General features: G+C 40.6%; 1 protein-coding gene across 5 annotated transcripts in view; it reads right to left on the bottom strand.

Moving 5' to 3' along the window:
* EML5 (EMAP like 5) overlaps positions 1-12,669 on the bottom strand; it is a 185,202-nt gene extending 172,533 nt beyond the window's left edge. For all 5 annotated transcript variants that reach the window (XM_055288479.2, XM_055288480.2, XM_055288481.2 and 2 more), the window contains exon 1: positions 12,012-12,669. In XM_055288479.2, the coding sequence (XP_055144454.1) occupies positions 12,012-12,208 (197 nt within the window). In that variant the 5' untranslated portion in view covers positions 12,209-12,669. The remainder of the gene's footprint in view (positions 1-12,011) is intronic.
* Between the last annotated feature and the right edge of the window lie 6,010 nt (positions 12,670-18,679).

The following is an 18,679-nucleotide window of genomic DNA, read 5'->3' as shown; positions in this document are numbered from 1 at the left end:
CTCTGCCTTGCAGCAGATAAGCCTGTCTTGTACTTAATGATTAATATAGCTGGAATTAAAGGAGATACTTCATTCCCATGAAATTCACTAATCTAACTGTACTTGCAGACTCTGACTTCCCTTTACATCTATACTCCTTGAACTCTCAGCTTGGTTCTAGGTCCCATTCTCCTTAGTTTCAAGGACTTTACTCCTAGAACTATGCTTTCTGGAATTATTGCTTCCTCACTACTGAGTCATTCCTATTACCATTCAAATATACCCATTAAAAAACAATTCCCTTGACCAATTACCCATTATCCCATTTCTCTGCTCCTCATTCAAAGCAAAACTTCTCAAAAGAGGTATCTCATCTTTTTCACTCCCTTTATTGTGTCAACATACTTCAAGTAGGCATTCATCTCTTCTCCTTCACTGAAACAGTTTTTTCCAGCTCATGTATGACATTGCCAAACCTAATGATAAACTGTATGTCCTCATTCCCCTCCACTTTTCAGTAGTATTTGACATAACCACTCACGTTTTTGAAAGACTTTCCTCTCTAGGCTTCCCGGACTTCACAGTTTATCAGCCCTTCCTTCTCCATCTCCGTTGGTAGGCACTATCTCCTGCACCCCACCTCTGAATGTTAAAGTTTATGAGGGCTTTGTCTTGGCTGTTTTCCCTTCCTTTCCCAGGTGATTTCATCCAATCCCACAGCTTTAAATGCATATAGACCGTGATAACTCCCAACCCTATATTTCTAGGTCAGCGCAATGGATACATTCCTCAAATTTAATACAACCTAAAGAGAATCTGATTTCCTCCTTACCTTTCCAATCTGCTCCTCCTTGGCTTAGTAAATGATATCACCATCCATTCAATTGCTCAGACCAAGAAGCTAAATTTCATCCTCACTACTTACCTTTTCCTCACTCATCTCATGCATTCTATTAGCCTGTCCTACTGGCTCTGTCATCACTGTCATTTCTGCTACAATCTTAATCTGAACCAGCATTCATCTTACATCACAACTACTTCAGTAGCCTTCTGGCTACCTACCATTATTCCTCTATTGCTTCCCTTCAGAGCTTTCTCAACATAGCCAGAGTGATCTTTTAAAAATAACATAAATCTGATCTCATCATTTACCTCGGTAAAAACCAAATAGCTTCCTACTGAATTAGAATGAAACCTGAACTATCTAAGATGGCACTTTCAACACTTTGTAAGATATACCTTCGGCCAGACGTGGTGGCTCATGCCTGTAACAGCACTTTGGGAGGCTGAGGCAGGCAGATCACGAGGTCAGGAGTTCAAGACCAGACTGGCCAACATGGTGAAACCCATCTCTACTAAAGACACAAAAAATTAGCCGGGCGTGGTGGTGTGTGCCTGTAATCCCAGTTACTGGGGAGGCTGAGGCAGAAGAATTGCTTGAATCCAGGAGGTGGAGGTCGCAGTGAGCCGAGACCATGCCACTGCATCCCAGCCTGGGCAACAGGGCAAGACTCCAACTCAAAAAAAAAAAAAAAAAAAAAAGATATACCCTCACCTACTTCTCAAACCTTAGCTCCTACCATTTTTCCTCTTGTTCACTACACTCCAGCCACACTAGCCTTTCTGTCCCTTAAAATGGCCAAGCTCGTTATGCTATCAAAGTCTTTGTCTGGAATGACCTGCCAAATCTTTGCCACATTCATATTATTCATGCTTTGGAGCAAATGTAACTTGCTCAGAGAAGCTTTCCCTAACTACCCCTAGTCATCCCAACATATTCTGTCCATTACTCTAATTATTTCATGTTTCCCTTCATGCTTACTCCTTCGGAGGTATCTGCATGCCAGTGTTACAAGGCAGGCACTATGTTTCACTTGATCTTTTAACAATCCAATTTGCCTTTAAATTCAGCCAAACCCACTGCAGCTACTCCACGAGTCTGCTGAAATCATCACCTGAGGCACTGGGCCACAGTACACCTCACTTGATATCATACAGGATGCATGTAATTATGACCTTCCAGGTTCCCTGCGAGTGAGCATTTTTCTGGACTGGTAATGCAGGATATCTGTCTTTCAGTGTTTTCAGCTCATGATGACACTGAGCAGATCCACCAATAGAAGACAAAAACTTTGCTTGGTAATAAATCTCCAAACAGGGAATATCCAGCGTGGGAGGGCCTTAGGCAAGAAGCCCAAAGTATTTAAGGAGGTCCTGGTACTTACCCACATTGTTATATAACGCATAATAGTAAATGAATGGATTTGGCTAGGTCCTAAGGTTTTTTTCAGGTTGACTCCTAGCCCAGCACCTGAACGTGGATTACTATTAAATCCAGAGCAGTTGTTTTCAACCCTGCCTGCATATTACAATCATTTGGGAAGCTTAAAAATTAAAAACAGAAGCAAACAACAAATGATACCTGGACCCCAACCTAAATGAATTAAATCACAATTTCTTTGGGTAAGGCTTGGCCATTGGTGGTTTTATTTTGTTTGTTTTCTTTTAACTTTCTATTAAGCAGCCAGGGTTGAGAATCAGGAATCTGGAGCAGTGTTCTCAAACTTTAGACTACATTAACATCACCTGGAGGTGATAAAAACTTATTACTGGGGCCAGACATGGTGGCTCATGCCTGTAATCCTAGCATTTTGGGAGGCCGAGGTGGGCAGATCACCAGAGGTCAGGAGTTCAAGACCAGCCTGGCCAACATGGTAAAACCCCATCTCTACTAAAAATACAAAAATTAGCTGGGTGTGGTGGCGGGTGCCTGTAGTCCCAGCTACTTGAGAGGCTGAGGCAAGATAATCGCCTGAACCCAGGAGGCGAAGGTTGCAGAGAGCCGAGTTCATGCCACTGCACTCCAGCCTGGGCGACGAGAGTGAGACTCTGTCTCAAAAAAAACCAAAGAACAGAAAACAAAAAACGAAAAACAAAACCACACAACTGATTACTGGGCTCCACACCTAGAGTTTCTAATTTGGTAGATCTGGAGTAAGCCCAGAGAATTTGTATTTTTTAATAACTTTCCAGGTGATGCTGTTGCTAGTCTGAAGACCACACTTTTCAGAAGCAACAATCCAGGGCTGCCAGCTATGTGTCATTTTTTAATAACCAAGTAAAGTAGAAACTGCTGGAATAAATCTGTTTTTAAGAAATGTTATGAATACATAATAGTTATACATTGGAACGAATCTTGAAAGAGGCTAGTTTTGTGTACCAATAATGACATGACTCATTTTCTCATCTTCTTCCTGCTCTTCCCTTTCCCCTGGGCATACACAGTCTTTGGGGGAGTCTTATGATTACAACAGAATTATGGCAAAACTTCGCTAAGGTGAAGCAGTCCTCATCTTATTTGACACAGCTGATTACTCCTTTCTCCCTGAAATACTCTCTTCACTTGACTTTGTGTGTTTATATGGGTTCAGAGTGGCAACTTTTTAAGCTCTGGTAGGAATTACTGGAAACCTACTTGTAGTCTACTTAATGCTTCTAGATACATGTTCATGGTTTCCCAAACCTGGCTTATCTTCAAAATAGTTTGAAGAGCTTTTCACCAGTTTCTAGCCTTTTGCTCAAACGCACGAAGTCAGAATCTTCTAGGGTTGGAGCCCAGGAATCTATTTTTTAAAAAGTACCTCAGATTATTCTGTTTGGGAAACACATTGCCCCCACCATGCCTAGAATTCTTAACACAAGCCGTTTGAGAAATGGGCACAAACCCTCTCCTCAAACCTGATACCAGAATTTTCTTAAGCACTGTGCAATATGTAGAAGTAGTGCTTCAAAAAGTATTAGAAAACATATTTAATAAAATGTCCCTGTGCTTAACTAGAATTAGATGGACTTAACATTTATTTATAGACCATGTAACAATTATATTTGGTAAGATTTCATTTTATGTGTTGCAATATCAAAATATTTATGGTTTTTTAAATATTGCATAATTTAAGGGATAAAATTAAGAGATGTTTTCCAGGAAAAGTAGGAATTAACTAGCATAATAGTTGAAATTGTAATAAATGTGTATTAAGTATATATTCTTTAGGGATAAGCCAGACTATTAGATTTACATTTAATTATTTTCCTTTATTATTTTATAATGTCTTATGTGCAAATATGCAGACAATCAATAAAACATGTTTTGGATATACATTAAGGAAAAGCAAGAGCAAACCAAACCCAAAATTAGTAGAAAGAAATAAGATCAGGGCAGAAATAAATGAAATTGACGTTTTAAAAAACCAACACAAAATTTCAATGAAACAAAAAGTTGTTTTTTTAAAAAAGTTAAACAAGATTGACAAACCTTTAGCCAGATTAAGAAAAAAAAAAAGAAGATACAAATAAAATTGGAAATGAAAAAGGAGACATTACAACTGATACTGCAGAAATTCAAAGGATCATTAGTGGCTACTATGACCAACTCTATGCCACTAAATTTGAAAATCTAGAAGAAATGAACAAATTCCTAGACATATACAACCTACCAAGATTGAACCAGGAAGAAATCCAAAACCTGAACAGACCAATAACAAATAACAAGATCAAAGCCAAAATAAAAATTCCAAATCAAAACTACAATGAGATATCATCTCACCCCAGTTAAAATGACTTATATCCAAAAGACAGGCAGTAACAAATGCTGGAAAGGATGTGGAGAATGTAAATTCGTACAACCACTATGGAGAACAGTTTGGAGGTTCCTCAAAAAACTAAAAATAGTGCTACCAATATGATCCGGCAATCTCACTGCAGGGCACATACCCAAAAGAAAGGAAATCAGGATATCAAGGAGATATCTACACTCCAATGTTTGTTGCAGCACTGTTCACAATAGCTAAGATTCGGAAGCAACCTAAGAGTCTATCAACAGATGAATAGATGAAGAAAATGTGGTATATATACACAGTGGAGTACTAGTCAGCCATAAAAAAATGAGATCCTGTCATTGCAACATCATGGATGGGACTGGAGATTGTTAAGTGAAATAAGCCAGGCAAAGAAAGACAAACATCGCATCTTCCCACGTATTTGTGGGATCTAAAAATCAAAACAACTGAACTAATGGACATAGAGAGTAGAAGGATGGTTACAAGAAGCTGGAAAAGGAAGTGGAGGACTCAGGGGGAAGTGGGGATGGTTAATGGGTACAAAAAAAGAGTTAGAACGAATAAGATCATTTGATAGCACAACAGGGTGACTATAGTCAGTAATAATTTAATTGTACATTTTAGAATAACTAAAAGGTTGCAACTGGATTCTTTGTAATACAAAGGATAAAGCCTTGAGGGGAAGGATATCCAATTCTTGATGTGATTATTTCACACTGCTTGCCTGTATCAAAACATCTCATGTACCCCATAAATAGATACACTCACTCTGTACCCACAAAAATTTAAAATAAAAAAATTTAATAAAATAAAACAGAGCTGTTGATCTTTCCTTCTGTCCAAAATATAAAACTTGCTCTTCCAACACTGTTTCCCAATTCAGTAGCCAGCAACTCCATTCTTCCAATTGTTCTGACCAAAAATTCTGTGATCATCACTGACCTTTCTTTTCTCTCACAATTTATATGTGATCCATTAGTAAATCATGCTACCTCTATCTTCAAAATACATACAAATTTGCTCTTTTCTCACTACTTTCACTGTTACCACCCCAGTCCAAGCCATCAATACTTCCTGACTGGATTACTGCAACAGTCTCCTAAGTGGTCTCCCTGCTTCCATCCTGCCCCTCCCTCTCTTCAGTCTGTTCTCAACATAGGAGCCAGAGTGACTCTGTTAAACCGTAAGTCAAATTATATCACTATTTTGATTAAATAGTTCCAATAACTTCCATTCTCAGATGGGAAAGTGAAAATCCTCTCAATAGCCTATAAAATCTGTCCCCACCACCATAGCTCATCAGACCTCATTTCTTACTACTTTCCTTCAAGTTCACTCTGCTCCAGCCACACTAACATTCTTACTATTCCTCAAAAATACTGGCATTCTGCTTCAGGGCATTTGCATTTGATAGTCCCTTTACTTAACATGTCCTTTCCTCAGATATCCACATAGCACATTACCTCACCCCTAGTCTCTACTTAAGTGTCACCTTTACAGTGAGGTCTTCCTGGCCACCCTATCTAAATACCTATCTAAACTCTTCCCAATAGTTTCTATCGCATTTTCTCACCTTGTTTTCCTTAGCCCTTACAAACTATACATACATACATGCATATATAAAAATTTACACACATATATAAAATTTACCTTCTTTATTCTGTGTCTCCCCACCCAGTAGATAAAAGCTCCATAAGGGTGGGCAATTTTATCTGTTTGGTTCACTGCCATATCTCTAGTGATAAGAATAGTCTTTGGCAAATAATAGGTGTTCAGTAAATATTTGCTGAAAGAACAAGTAAACCAAGAAATAGATATGTCCCAAATGCCACTTAAGAAAGGGTCTTAAGAAGGTGTGAGTAATCAACTGATAAGGTTTGGCTCTGTGTCCCCACCCAAATCTCACCTCGAATTGTACTCCCATAATTCCCATGTGTTGTGGTAGGGACCCAGTGGGAGATAATTTGAATCATGGGGGCAGTTTCCCCCACACTGTTCTCATGGTAGTGAGTAAGTCTCATGAGATCTGATGGTTTCATCAGGGGTTTCTGCTTTTGCATCTTCCTCATTTTCTCTTGCTGCCGCCATGTAAGAACTGCCTTTCACTTCCCACCATGATTCTGAGGCCTCCCCAGCCATGTGGAACTGTCAGTCCAATTAAACCTCTTTTTCTTCCCAGTCTCGGGTATCTCTTTATCAGCAGCGTGAAAACGGACTAATGAACCAACTATGTCAAATCATGATGAAAAATCAAATAAGATGAGAACTGATAACCACTGGATTTGGCAATGCAGAGGTCACTGGTAACCTAAACAAGAACTGCTATGGTGAAACAGAACAAAGCCAAGAGTAAATGGGAGAAAAGGAACTGAAGACAGTATAAGCAAATTTTTCAAATATTCTCTCATAACACAAAACCACTGCACACAATGTTACCTCTTCCCAGAATGCTATACCTTCTTTCATTTCTTCTGATGACCTTTTCTCCCTATTGTCCTCAAAGACTTAGCTTAGGTATTATATTCTATAAGAAACATCATTGTGAACTTTTTATATCCCCATGTACATACCATATCACAGGTACATTAGTGCTATTCCTAGTACACATATTCTCATTGAGTATCTGATTATGTCTAAACTCTGAGTATCTTAAGGCAGGGATTCTTGCACAAAACAGAAGCTCAACAAATATTTCTTGGATGAGAAAACTTTGAAATAAAAGTTCTTAATAGCTTCTAATAGTTTATTATTCCACATGTTTTCCTTAATGTATATCCAAAACATGTTTTATTGATTGTCTGCATATTTGCACATAAGACATTATAAAACAATAAAGGAAAATAATTAAATGTAAATCTAATAATCTGGCTTATCCCTAAAGAATATATACTTAATACACATCTATTACAATTTCAACTATTATTCTAGTTAATTCCTGGAAATTCTACTTTTCCTGGAAAACATCTCTTAATTTTATCCCTTGAATTATGCAATATTTAAAAAACCATAAATATTTTGATATTGCAACACATAAAATGAAATCTTACCAAATATAATTGTTACATGGTCTATAAATAAATGTTAAGTCCATCTAATTCTAGTTACTTAAGCACAGGGACATTTTATTAAATATGTTTTCTAATACTTTTTGAAGCACTACTTCTACATATTGCACAGTGCTTAAGAAAATTCTGGTATCAGGTTTGAGGAGAGGGTTTGTGCCCATTTCTCAAACGGCTTGTGTTAAGAATTCTAGGCATGGTGGGGGCAATGTGTTTCCCAAACAGAATAATCTGAGGCACTTTTTAAAAAATAGATTCCTGGGCTCCAACCCTAGAAGATTCTGACTTCGTGCGTTTGAGCAAAAGGCTAGAAACTGGTGAAAAGCTCTTCAAACTATTTTGAAGATAAGCCAGGTTTGGGAAACCATGAACATGTATCTAGAAGCATTAAGTAGACTACAAGTAGGTTTCCAGTAATTCCTACCAGAGCTTAAAAAGTTGCCACTCTGAACCCATATAAACACACAAACAAATCTATCTACCATGCAAATGCCATTCTGAATCACTTTTCCAATTACAATTTTGACTTGCGTTGAATAAATTAAGTTTCTATACCATAAATACTCAGCTGTCAAAAACCACTTTTACTAAATTACAATAAGGCTTGGTCAGTATTTTTTCTTAAGAACACGATTTACCACAAATAAAGAAAATAGCTTCTACACCCTTCATTTTGTCTTTTAAAAAAGCCACACATAGAAGCAATGAACAGTTATTATTTTAATCTGCAACCATATAGTGTGGTATACTTTTCAAAATATTTCAGATGCATCGTTATTTGAGCTCATCACCAACTCGTGAGACCCTTTCACTATGCTAAAAAAAAAAAAGTACTCTAAATTATATACCTACATAATACATAAACAATGGGCCCTGACTCCCATAAGGAAAGCAGAGTCAAATAACAAAATGCCCCAAGTTAATTATATTCCATCAATGGTCTTCACTGGTATAGATGATTTGTAAACTGTCAATAATATCCTTAAGAACAATCTAGCAAAAATTTGCTTATGGGAAGTACCTAGAATAATAAATTTGAAAAGATATTGCACTCTGGCTGCACACGGTGGCTCACACCTGTAATCCCAACACTTTGGGAGGTGGAAGTGGGAGGATCACTTGGGCCCAGGAGTCCAGCACCAGCCTGGGCAACATACAGAGACCCCATCTCTACTGAAAAAAAAAAATAGCCCAGCATCATGGCCCACATCTGTGGTCTCAGCCACTTGGGAGGCTGAGGTGGGATGATCACTTGAGCCCAACATTTCAAAGCTACAGTGAGCAGTGATTGCACCATTGCACTATAGCCTGTGTGACGCAGAGCAAGAGCCTGTCTCAGTTTAAAAAAAAAAAAAGCTATCGCATTCTTTTAACAACTGGCAAAAGTTTCAAAATATAGACGAAGGTCTAGATGTACATCTTATGCTAAAACTGGTAGTAGCTTATTTTATAACTTACTCTTAAATCCAGACTAGAGATTTTTATAGATATAGATTTTATAGATTTATAGATTTTATATTGATAAAATAACTAGAGAATTTTATCAATATAACTTGAGAAAAAGAACAAAAAAGTGACCCCAAAAGCCCTACATTATTTCTGACATTGAAACTAATTGCTATATAAATCAGTTACTGAGATAAATATAACTAAAAGATAAATGACTAGAGAAGTATACACAAGTAGATAGCAAAAAGAAGATGGAGAACTACAAGCAACACTGAAAAAATGATGAAATGTCATGTGGCACCACAACTGGCAATCCTAGGTGATAATAAAATGGTCAAAGAACCAGTAAGCAAATGATACACTAGTCATGATTCAGCCTTTACCACCAACATTGCACTCACATTTTCAAAACCTGAGGACAATGATCTGCTCATTCTGGAACCGTTCTATCCTCAGACTAAGTAATATTTGACCAATAAGTTTTACATAAGTTTCAGGCAAAGGTGGAAACAAAACAGATGATGAAAACAGCACTGACTTTTTATTACTAAAGCTAAGGTTACAGCAACATTGGTTTTCACTATGCATCACATTCGTGAATATTACATCTTCTGCTGTGGCATAATTTAAAAATTACTAGAGTTGTTTCTATACTCACAAGTCAAACACTGAATTGAAAAAATATTCAGAGGTTTTAATATTTGCTCAATATATTTCACAAACATGAATGATCTGTCATTAGTATTTGAAATAAAATGTCCAGAGCCCTTTCACTGATTCCTAAATTATATTCTCAGTATCATATTAAATTTGTGCCACCAATTTCTATTTCAAGATGCTGTATGATTCAGATTTTACTACCTCATTGAAACTTTTCAGGAAACTTATTTTCATTGTTATACATTAAAGATGTGTCATTTGGATAAAATCATAAGCGTGTATTCAACTACGAGAAATTCGAGTATGTTTGTTGTTTTGTATGAGTTGTGCAACTATACCAAAAGAAAGTCAAAGCACTACCTTCCTTAGTTTACTGAAACACAATTATGAAATTTAAGTGGTGTGACATATAATACAGCTTCTAATTACTGCTAGAATAACAAGATGTAATTTACCTCACCAAATAAATCATATCTAGTTTCCAAAGACCTTAGTGCTATACTGCTCTCATAACCCCCATGGAGTAAAAACAATACAAGTGTACCACGAGAAGACCTCAAAATCCTTCACATTTACTCCACCAGCTGAATTCAACCTAACAGACTAAATTATCTGGAGCAGGGCTTCAGTTAAGGCTGCTCCAACGAGGTAAAGCTACTATGCCTGGTACTTTGGGAGACCTAACATACGGAAAAGAAGAGAGACTTGAAAGGATTAGGGAAAAAGACAAGACACTGGGGTAAACTTTACTCTTGGGATAAATAAGAAGATAGATAATTACTACGGGTTTAGTTTAGTTTTGTTTTTCCATCAGCAATTTGGGCTATTATAATAGGTCTGTAACCCTAATCACCACTATACAGAGTCCAGCTTGAGAAAAATGAAATGACTTATCAGTTACCTTTTCAAAGTAATACATTAAATACAATCTGAAAAAGCACTCTGGTGTCCAAAAAAAAAAAAAAAAAAAAACCAACTGAATACATAGCACCACCTCATTCCTTATTCTGCAATCTCAATTTTGTCTTTTCTTATCTTTACTCCATCTTGCCCTACCTTTTTCCTAGGCATCCTTTCCCTCTTATATATTATAGATGTACAGAGACGCAAAATATAAGAACAACTTTATTTGTGGAATTTAAGTACCAGGGCTTCTTGCCTACAAGACTTCAAACCAAGATACCGTATTTGAAATGCCCAATTTAAATCCTGTGCAACATACATGAGGGAATAACATTTTGTAACCAAACCCAAATCATAGAATCTTTGATAAAACCCCAAGAGCACCACACAAACACATTCTCAATTGCTTTTAATATATTTTCCTCTGTAAAGGACAAAAAATGCTGTGCTTGAGGCAATAATCAGTGGCCTAGAATGACTTCTGAAGCTCTTGACTTTACCATAAAAGTTGTACTAAGACACTGATTGAAAATTATATTTCAAATATACCGCTCACTAAAGAAATGTCAACAAGCACTGGGACCAACTTTGAATTACTGTCCAAGGAAGACTAAAAATAGCCCCCAGATCGCGATTTAATTTTAAGAAAATACAAAAGTAGCTTATTTAGGAGTATTTTAATGAAGATGAAAAGAACTGGAAATCAGTGAAGTTATTTTCAGCAGCCTCTTCAGATAAGACCTACCTTAAATTGCCTTCAGGTGTACACATTTTAACATCCAATGAATTGCCTGGAGGTTGCCCGGGGTTTCTGCTGATAATAGCAGGCGGCGAAACCTGAACTAATAATTACGGCCAGGAGGTGAGAGCCCTTCAGGACGCCACCCTGGGCGCGCTCCCCGGGAGCAGCCCACGGCTTGCTGTGCTTCCATCAGTCCTTTATTAGGTAAAGGATTTCCTCCCACCACGGGTGCTTTAAGAATGCGTTTAATAAGAAATTTCTCACAGGATCTAACGGAATAAGGTGCCACCAAAATAACCTTTTCGCAGTTTTCGTAATTTTAATGGAGTGGGAAAGGGGACAAAGCCGTCAACCCGGGTGCCCGGTGGATCCGCGGACCTGATCTTCCTGCACGGATCCGAAAGAGAGTCCCTAGACGAGGAAGAGGGGAAAGGCGTTTGCAGGGTGTTAACTGGTGGACTCGGGACCAGAGAGACAGCTGCGGATTCCCCTCAGGGTGATGCTCCGTGCAGGAGCGGTCACGGCGTCCAGAGGGACCCGCGGGTGCAAACTCCGGGAGCGGCTCGCAGGGTGACGGCGGCGGCCCCCGCTCCCCGGTACCTGATGATGTCGTCGCTGTGGCCCCGGTAGAACTTCTGCCTGTGCTCCCGCGGGCTGTACACCACGCCGACCCCCGCCACGAAGTATACGATCTCCTTGGCCGCAGTGTAGTAGAGGTTGTTGCGGCACTGGTGGCCCCGGTAGCCGTACACCCACTCGAGCCGCAGGTGGCAGCTCGGGGCGCTCCGGGCCGCCATGTCGGGGCGCCCACCCGCCGCTCCCACTCGGGCCCGCGGCGGCGGCGGCGGGAGGCGGCGGCGGCCCGTCAACGAAAGCCCTCCCGCTGGCGGCCGGGACTTCCCGCCTGCCGCGTCCTCTAAGCCGCGCCCGTCAGGTGCATCTCGTTTCGGGGGCCGCCGCCGCCGCCTCAGCCCACAGGCGGGAGGAAAACCCTCGCCTCGCGGAACATGCTGAGGGCCGCGAGCGCCGCCGGCTGTCAAGTGGATGCCCCGAGCCCTTCGCCCGCCTCGGCTGGCCTCGTCTCCTCAGCCCGTAGCGCCTGGGCCGAGAGCGAGGGCCCGCCTCCAGCTCCTCAGCCGCCGCCCGCGCACGCAGCTCCCAGCCCCGGTCACCTGCGGCGCTCGCACCCCGCCGCGGCCTGGTAGCCACAGCTTGGCGGACCCGCGCCGCTCACCCCGGAACCGAGCGAGCCGAGCCGAGCCGAGCCGAGCGGCGGGCGCGCGGCCTTGCGTGGCCCCGCCCCCTCCCGCGCTCACTCCGCCCCTCTCGGAGCAGAGAAGAGGCTGGACCTCGCCGGGCCACGGTCCGGTTGCGGAGTTGCTGGGACCGCGTCTCTGCACGCGCGCGGGCCGCTGAGCCCTCCCTCGTTGAGCTGCTCAAGCCCAGGCGGACCCTCGGCGACCCCCGGCTCCCGCTGCTTTGCGTCCTCAACCGGGAAGCACCTGCCGATTCCCCACGGTCCCTGCACCCAGCGTAGGCCACGTTTATGCCTGGGAAAATCCACACCGGGATGCTAAATTCTCTTTTTTACGCTTGATACCTTGTGTGTATTGCTGCCTCATAGTGCTCTCGGACCCAGACCATTGGAATGACGCCGAGCTTCCTAAGTGTGCTTTTAAGTTATTATTTTTGGAAACAGAGCCTTGCTCTGTCGCCCAGGCTGGAGTGGAGTGGCGCAGTCTCAGCTCACTGCAGCCTCCAACTTCTGGGCTCCAGCGATCCTCCCGCCTCAGTCTCCGGAGTAGTAAGGAGTACAGTTGCGTACCACTATGCCCGGCAAATGTTTTGTTTTGTTTTTAAGTTTATTTTGTAGAGGCGGGGGTCTTGCCGTGTTGCCCAGGCTGGCCTCCAACTCCTGACCTTCAGCAGTTCTTCTGCCTCAGGCCTCCCAAAGTGCTGGATTACAGGCCCGAGCCACTGCGCCTGGTCCTAAGTGTATGTTTTCTTGAGTGACCGCAAAGCTGAAGGTAGACTTTAGATCGTAAATTGACGTGTGAGATCTGATTTCCAAATAGCAAAAAAAAAAAAATTGTACTTAGTTTTTTTTTTTTTTTTTTTTAATGACTGGGACATCACCAACAGTTACTCTTAATTAAATAACTTCAACTGTGATCCTGTAGAAAAATTCTGTAATAAATGTATTGGGAGCAATCAATTCCTGACTTATGTCATTTCCCCTCCTACTCAGTTGTGTCCTCTTCTCACAGGAATATGAACAAGATTTATCAATACCTATAAAAATAATTGGAAATCCACAATTTAAAAACTGTTAAGTTCAGGATAGCCACAAGATTTACAACAAAAAAAATACTAATTCAGGATATACCAGTATGAACCCTTATTGTCTAAAAATTACTGTTTTATTTCCGTAGGAAATACCAAGACAGAAATCTGACAAAAGCTAAAATAAACTACCATCGTTTCAAGAAATATAACTCCAAAAGGGGTTGACTCCTGTGTGGTACAGATATATTGGAATAGATGTTATCCAATGTCTGCTTCCTCAAAGATGCCAATTACTAACTTGAGACAGGATTACCGTTTTGGCTTTGATTATGACTTCTAATCTATACGCAGTTTACATGCAGGAAATAAAGGCCATCTGAAAGGAATTTACATAAGTGTCATGAAAAGTAAACTCTGAAAGAGTTTCCATTCTGGGCAGAATCTGAAAAAGAAGAACGCAGGATAGCTTTCTGGTAGCTGCTGCAAAGAAACGAAGAAATCAGGCCTAAGAAGTGGCTCTGAGGTCCATGTAGGGTACCCTGGGCAAAAGCACACACGGTTTCTCTTTGTCACCAGGAGGGCGTTTTTTATTTTTTAATAAGAATATGTTCTAATTCACTAGTGAGTTCCTTGAAATCCCTAGGAGAAAAAGAAAAATTGTTGATTATTTAAATTCAAGCAGTGAACTTAGAAAAGATTAAATATTTTGTTGCTATATATTTGTGATATATTAATTACTGGTTACATGTAAATTTTATGAGATAAGGAGATGGAAGAATATACTTTTTTCTGTGTTTCAGATTTTTCAGCACAATATCTTATGGATCCCACGATATACACTTAAGTACTCAGATTAATAAGAGATTTAAGTAATTTATTTTCCCATTATCATATTTTCCATTACGATTTTAATGACCCAAGGGTAGAGTGCAAAGCAAAAACATTCTTAATTAAACCATCCTCAACTGGCGACTCAAGACCAAAAGAGACAGCCGAGGCACAAAGGTGGCTAGAAAATGAACCATTCATGAATACTAGAGGAAGAAAAAAACAAACCTGATCAGTTCTTACCCTCACAACTTTATATAATCCAGTATTACCAATGTCACATCAGGAAGCTTAATGAAACTTTTATTGCTAGGTGATATTCCATCATTTGTATGCTGTGAAACTGATGCAAATAAGGACATGGGAGAAAGAAACAAAAAATTATACACATCAACAAATGGACACTTGTTAAGCATTCCAAACGAAGGCTACAGTACCCCCTGTATTCGTCCGTTCTCAGGCTGCTAATAAAGACATACCCGAGACTGGGTAATTTATAAAGAAAAGAGGTTTAATTGACTCACAGTTCTGCATTGCTAAGGAGGCCTCACAATCATGGTAGAAGGCAAAGAGGAGCAAAGTCACACATGGCAGCAGACAAGAAGAATTTGTGCAGGGGAGCTCCATTTATAAAACCATCAGATCTCATGAGACTTATTCACTACCACTAAAACAGTATGGGGGAAACCACCCCCGTGATTCAATTATCTCCACCTGGCACCACCCTTGACATGTGGGGATTATTACAATTCAAGGTGATGTTTGGGTGGGATACAGCCAAACCATATCACCCCCTTTAGTAATCTAGTTCCTGAAACTTGAGTTCCTAGTATGGAATTCGAGATATTTGAAATATTTCTAAAATTCAGGCAAATAAATCATGTGCTGGCTACTGATTAGGCACATTTAGGTTTATAAAGAAATCTAAGGCAAAATGTAGAAAACATAAAAACCAAAATTCCCCAGCCTGGCCAATATGGCGAAACCCCGTCTCTACTAAAAATACAAAAAAAGTAGCCGGATGTGGTGGCGCAGGCCACCATCTCAGGGAAAAAAAAAAAAAAAAAAAATCATGCAATTACTTCTAGCTAGCATGGTGGCTCACACCTCTAATCCCGGCACTTTGGGAGGCCGAGGCTGGTGGTCAGGAGTTTGAGACTAGCCTGGCCAACATGGTGAAACCCCGTGTCTAGTAAAAACACAAACATTTGCCGGGCATGGTGGCAGGCACCTGTAATCCCAGCTACTCGGGAGGCTGAGACAAGAGAATCGCTTGAATCCGGGAGGTGGAGGTTGCAGTGAGCTGAGAGCGCACCACCGCACTCCAGCCTGGGCAACAAAAAGTGAAACTCCGTCTCAAACAAACAAAAAAAAAGTATATATATCTGTAGTCTTACCTTTGATTAGCCTATTGTACATGCAGAGCCTACCACAGTGCTTGGTACTACAATAGCTGTTCCTTACATATTAATTAATTAGAAAATTAATTAATTAGAAAAGAAAATGTTGTGCACAATAGGATTGTGCACAGTAGGATTCCTCTTAGTTTTATCTTGAATACTTGAAATCTTTGAAAACTTGAAACTTCTTTCTTTCCTTCTTTTTTTTTTTTTTTTTTTTTGACACAAGAGTCTTGCTCTGTCACCCAGGCTGGAGTACAGTGGTGTGATCACAGCTCACTGCAGCCTTGACCTCCCGGGCTCAATTGATCCTCCTACCTCAGTCTCCCAAGTACCTGAGGCTGCAGGCATGTGGTCACCACACTCAGCTAATTTTTTATTTTTTAGTAGAGGTGCGGTCTCACTGTGTTGCCCAATCTGGCCTCAAACTCCTGGGCTTGAGCAATCCTCCTGCCTCAACCTCCCAAAGTGCTAGGATTACAGGTGTAAGCCAGCGTTAGCCACTATGTCCAGCCTTGAACCTTATTTGATATCCAATACTGGCTTAATCAGGACTTCTTTGGTTGTACGTGACAGAAACCCACTCAAATGGCTTAAGACAAAAACGGAATTTTAATGCCTCATAAGACTGAAAAGCTCTAGAACTGGCATCAATGCACTTGAATCCTAGGGCTCAAGTGATGTCATCAGAAACAGGTCATCAGGCTAGGCGCAGTGGCTCATACCTATAATCCCAACATCTTGGGAGGCTGAGGTGGGTGGATCATTTGAGGTCAGGAGTTGGAGACCAGCCTGACCAACATGGTAAAACCCCACCTCTACTAAAAATACGAAAAAAATTAGCCAGGCATGGTGGTGCATGCCTGTAGTCCCACCTACTCGGGAGGCTGAGGCAGGAGAATCTCTTGAATCCGGGAGGTGGGGGTTGCAGTAAGCCGAGATTGCGCCACTGCATTCCAGCCTGGGCAACAGAGCAAGACTCTGTCTCAAAAAAACAAACAAAACAACAACAGCAAAACAAACAGGTCATCAGAATTCACTCAGTTCTACTTTGAGTAGACTCTATTGCCAGACAAGCAAAATAGCTGCCAGCCACTCCAATTCTGTATCTCACCCGCTTAGCAATCACTGTGGAAAGAGCTTTTCTCAGCAGTTCCCCTGGAAACTGTTAGACTTTAGCCTGGCTAACTCTGATTGGCTGACTTATATGCTGCCCTTGGAGCCATAGAGTAGTGCCAGGTGCACCAAAACCACAGGAAGGGGGAGTAGGGGTGGAGTGATCCTCTCAAAGAAAATCAAAATGGTATTACCAGAATAAGAAAGAATGGGGGCCAGCAGGGCTGCACAGGGCTGACTTGGGTGCTGTAGCATTCCCCAGTCTTCATTTACCAAACCAAATACACCTGCAATCTAAATCATAAAATAGATGTTTGATAAATAAATGCAACTATAACACAATACTCCTTCTAACCAGATTGCCACCCAAAGATCCTCCTCAGGAAAAAAAAAAAAAAAAAATCCTGAAGCTATTCCCAGATGCCAGCAGGCAAAACCAGCAGATGTTCCCTACTATTAACTATATTTTCAAATACCTATTAGATTCCACCTAAAGCCTTTAAAAACTGGTACCGTATATAATTCAAATAAAAGAAACCGCTAATCAAATTTTCTTGTCCTACACATCTGCACACTTTGCCGTCCTCTCTTTCTGTTTTAATATCAGTATTACCCCAGTGAGGCAGGTTGGAAAGATAGGCAGTTGCCTTTGGTTCCTTACTGTTTCTCACCTCCAATATTTAGTTACCAAGTCCTTTTGGCTCTGTTTTACAAATATAACCAAACCTCATCCCCATCCCTATATCAACACTTTCCCAATCCCCACTGCCACAGTTCAGTTCAAGCTGTAATTATCTTTTCCCTAGATTCTGCCACCTGAGTTCGCTGTAAAAAAATCATTTATCTGATCATGCCAATTCCCCTTTTAACAACATTTGCTATAAGCAATTTAGGAATAGGTATCTTGTGCCTTTAAATATTCTTATCCTTTGACCCACAGATTTCTCATCTAGATACCTGCCACAAGGTAATAACAAAAAATGTAAATCAGGATTCATGTTGAAATTCATGTTCAAATATTTAGCAAAAGGCTGGGCACAGTAGCTCACATTAGTAATTCCTGTACTGTGGGAGGCCAAAGGGGGAGAAATGCTCCAGTTCCGGAACAGAGTGAGACCCCATTGCTACAAAAAGAAAAAAAACAATTAACCAGGCATTGTGGCATATGCTTGCAATCCTAGCTACTCAGGAGGCTGAGGCAGGAGGATCGCTTGAGCCCAGGAGTTCAAGGCTGCAGTGAACTATGATCATGTCACTGCACTCCAGCCTGAGTGACACGGTGAGACCCTGTCTTTAAAAAAAAAAAATCATCACAGCATAACTTAGGACAATAAAAAATATGGAAGCCTAAATGCCCAACCACAGAGAAAACCTTAAGCAAATTGATTCAGCCAATATGACGAAATATTATAAACCATCAAAAATTAGGGGGTTTTTTGCAGATAAATTTTGGCAGCGTTGCAAATTTCCCATAATATAATGTAAATGTTTTATAGCAGGATACAAAAACATATATATAGAATGAGCCCATTTATATAATATAATGAGGACTAGAACAAAAGATACCAAAATGTGAACAGTTTTGTGATATGATGGGTAATTTTTTTTATGATACCTTAAATTCTGGGGTACATGTGC

Source organism: Symphalangus syndactylus, chromosome 8, assembly GCF_028878055.3.
Source record: "Symphalangus syndactylus isolate Jambi chromosome 8, NHGRI_mSymSyn1-v2.1_pri, whole genome shotgun sequence".
NCBI classification, from domain to species: domain Eukaryota; kingdom Metazoa; phylum Chordata; class Mammalia; order Primates; family Hylobatidae; genus Symphalangus; species Symphalangus syndactylus.
This window is presented reverse-complemented; position numbering and strand designations above follow the sequence as displayed.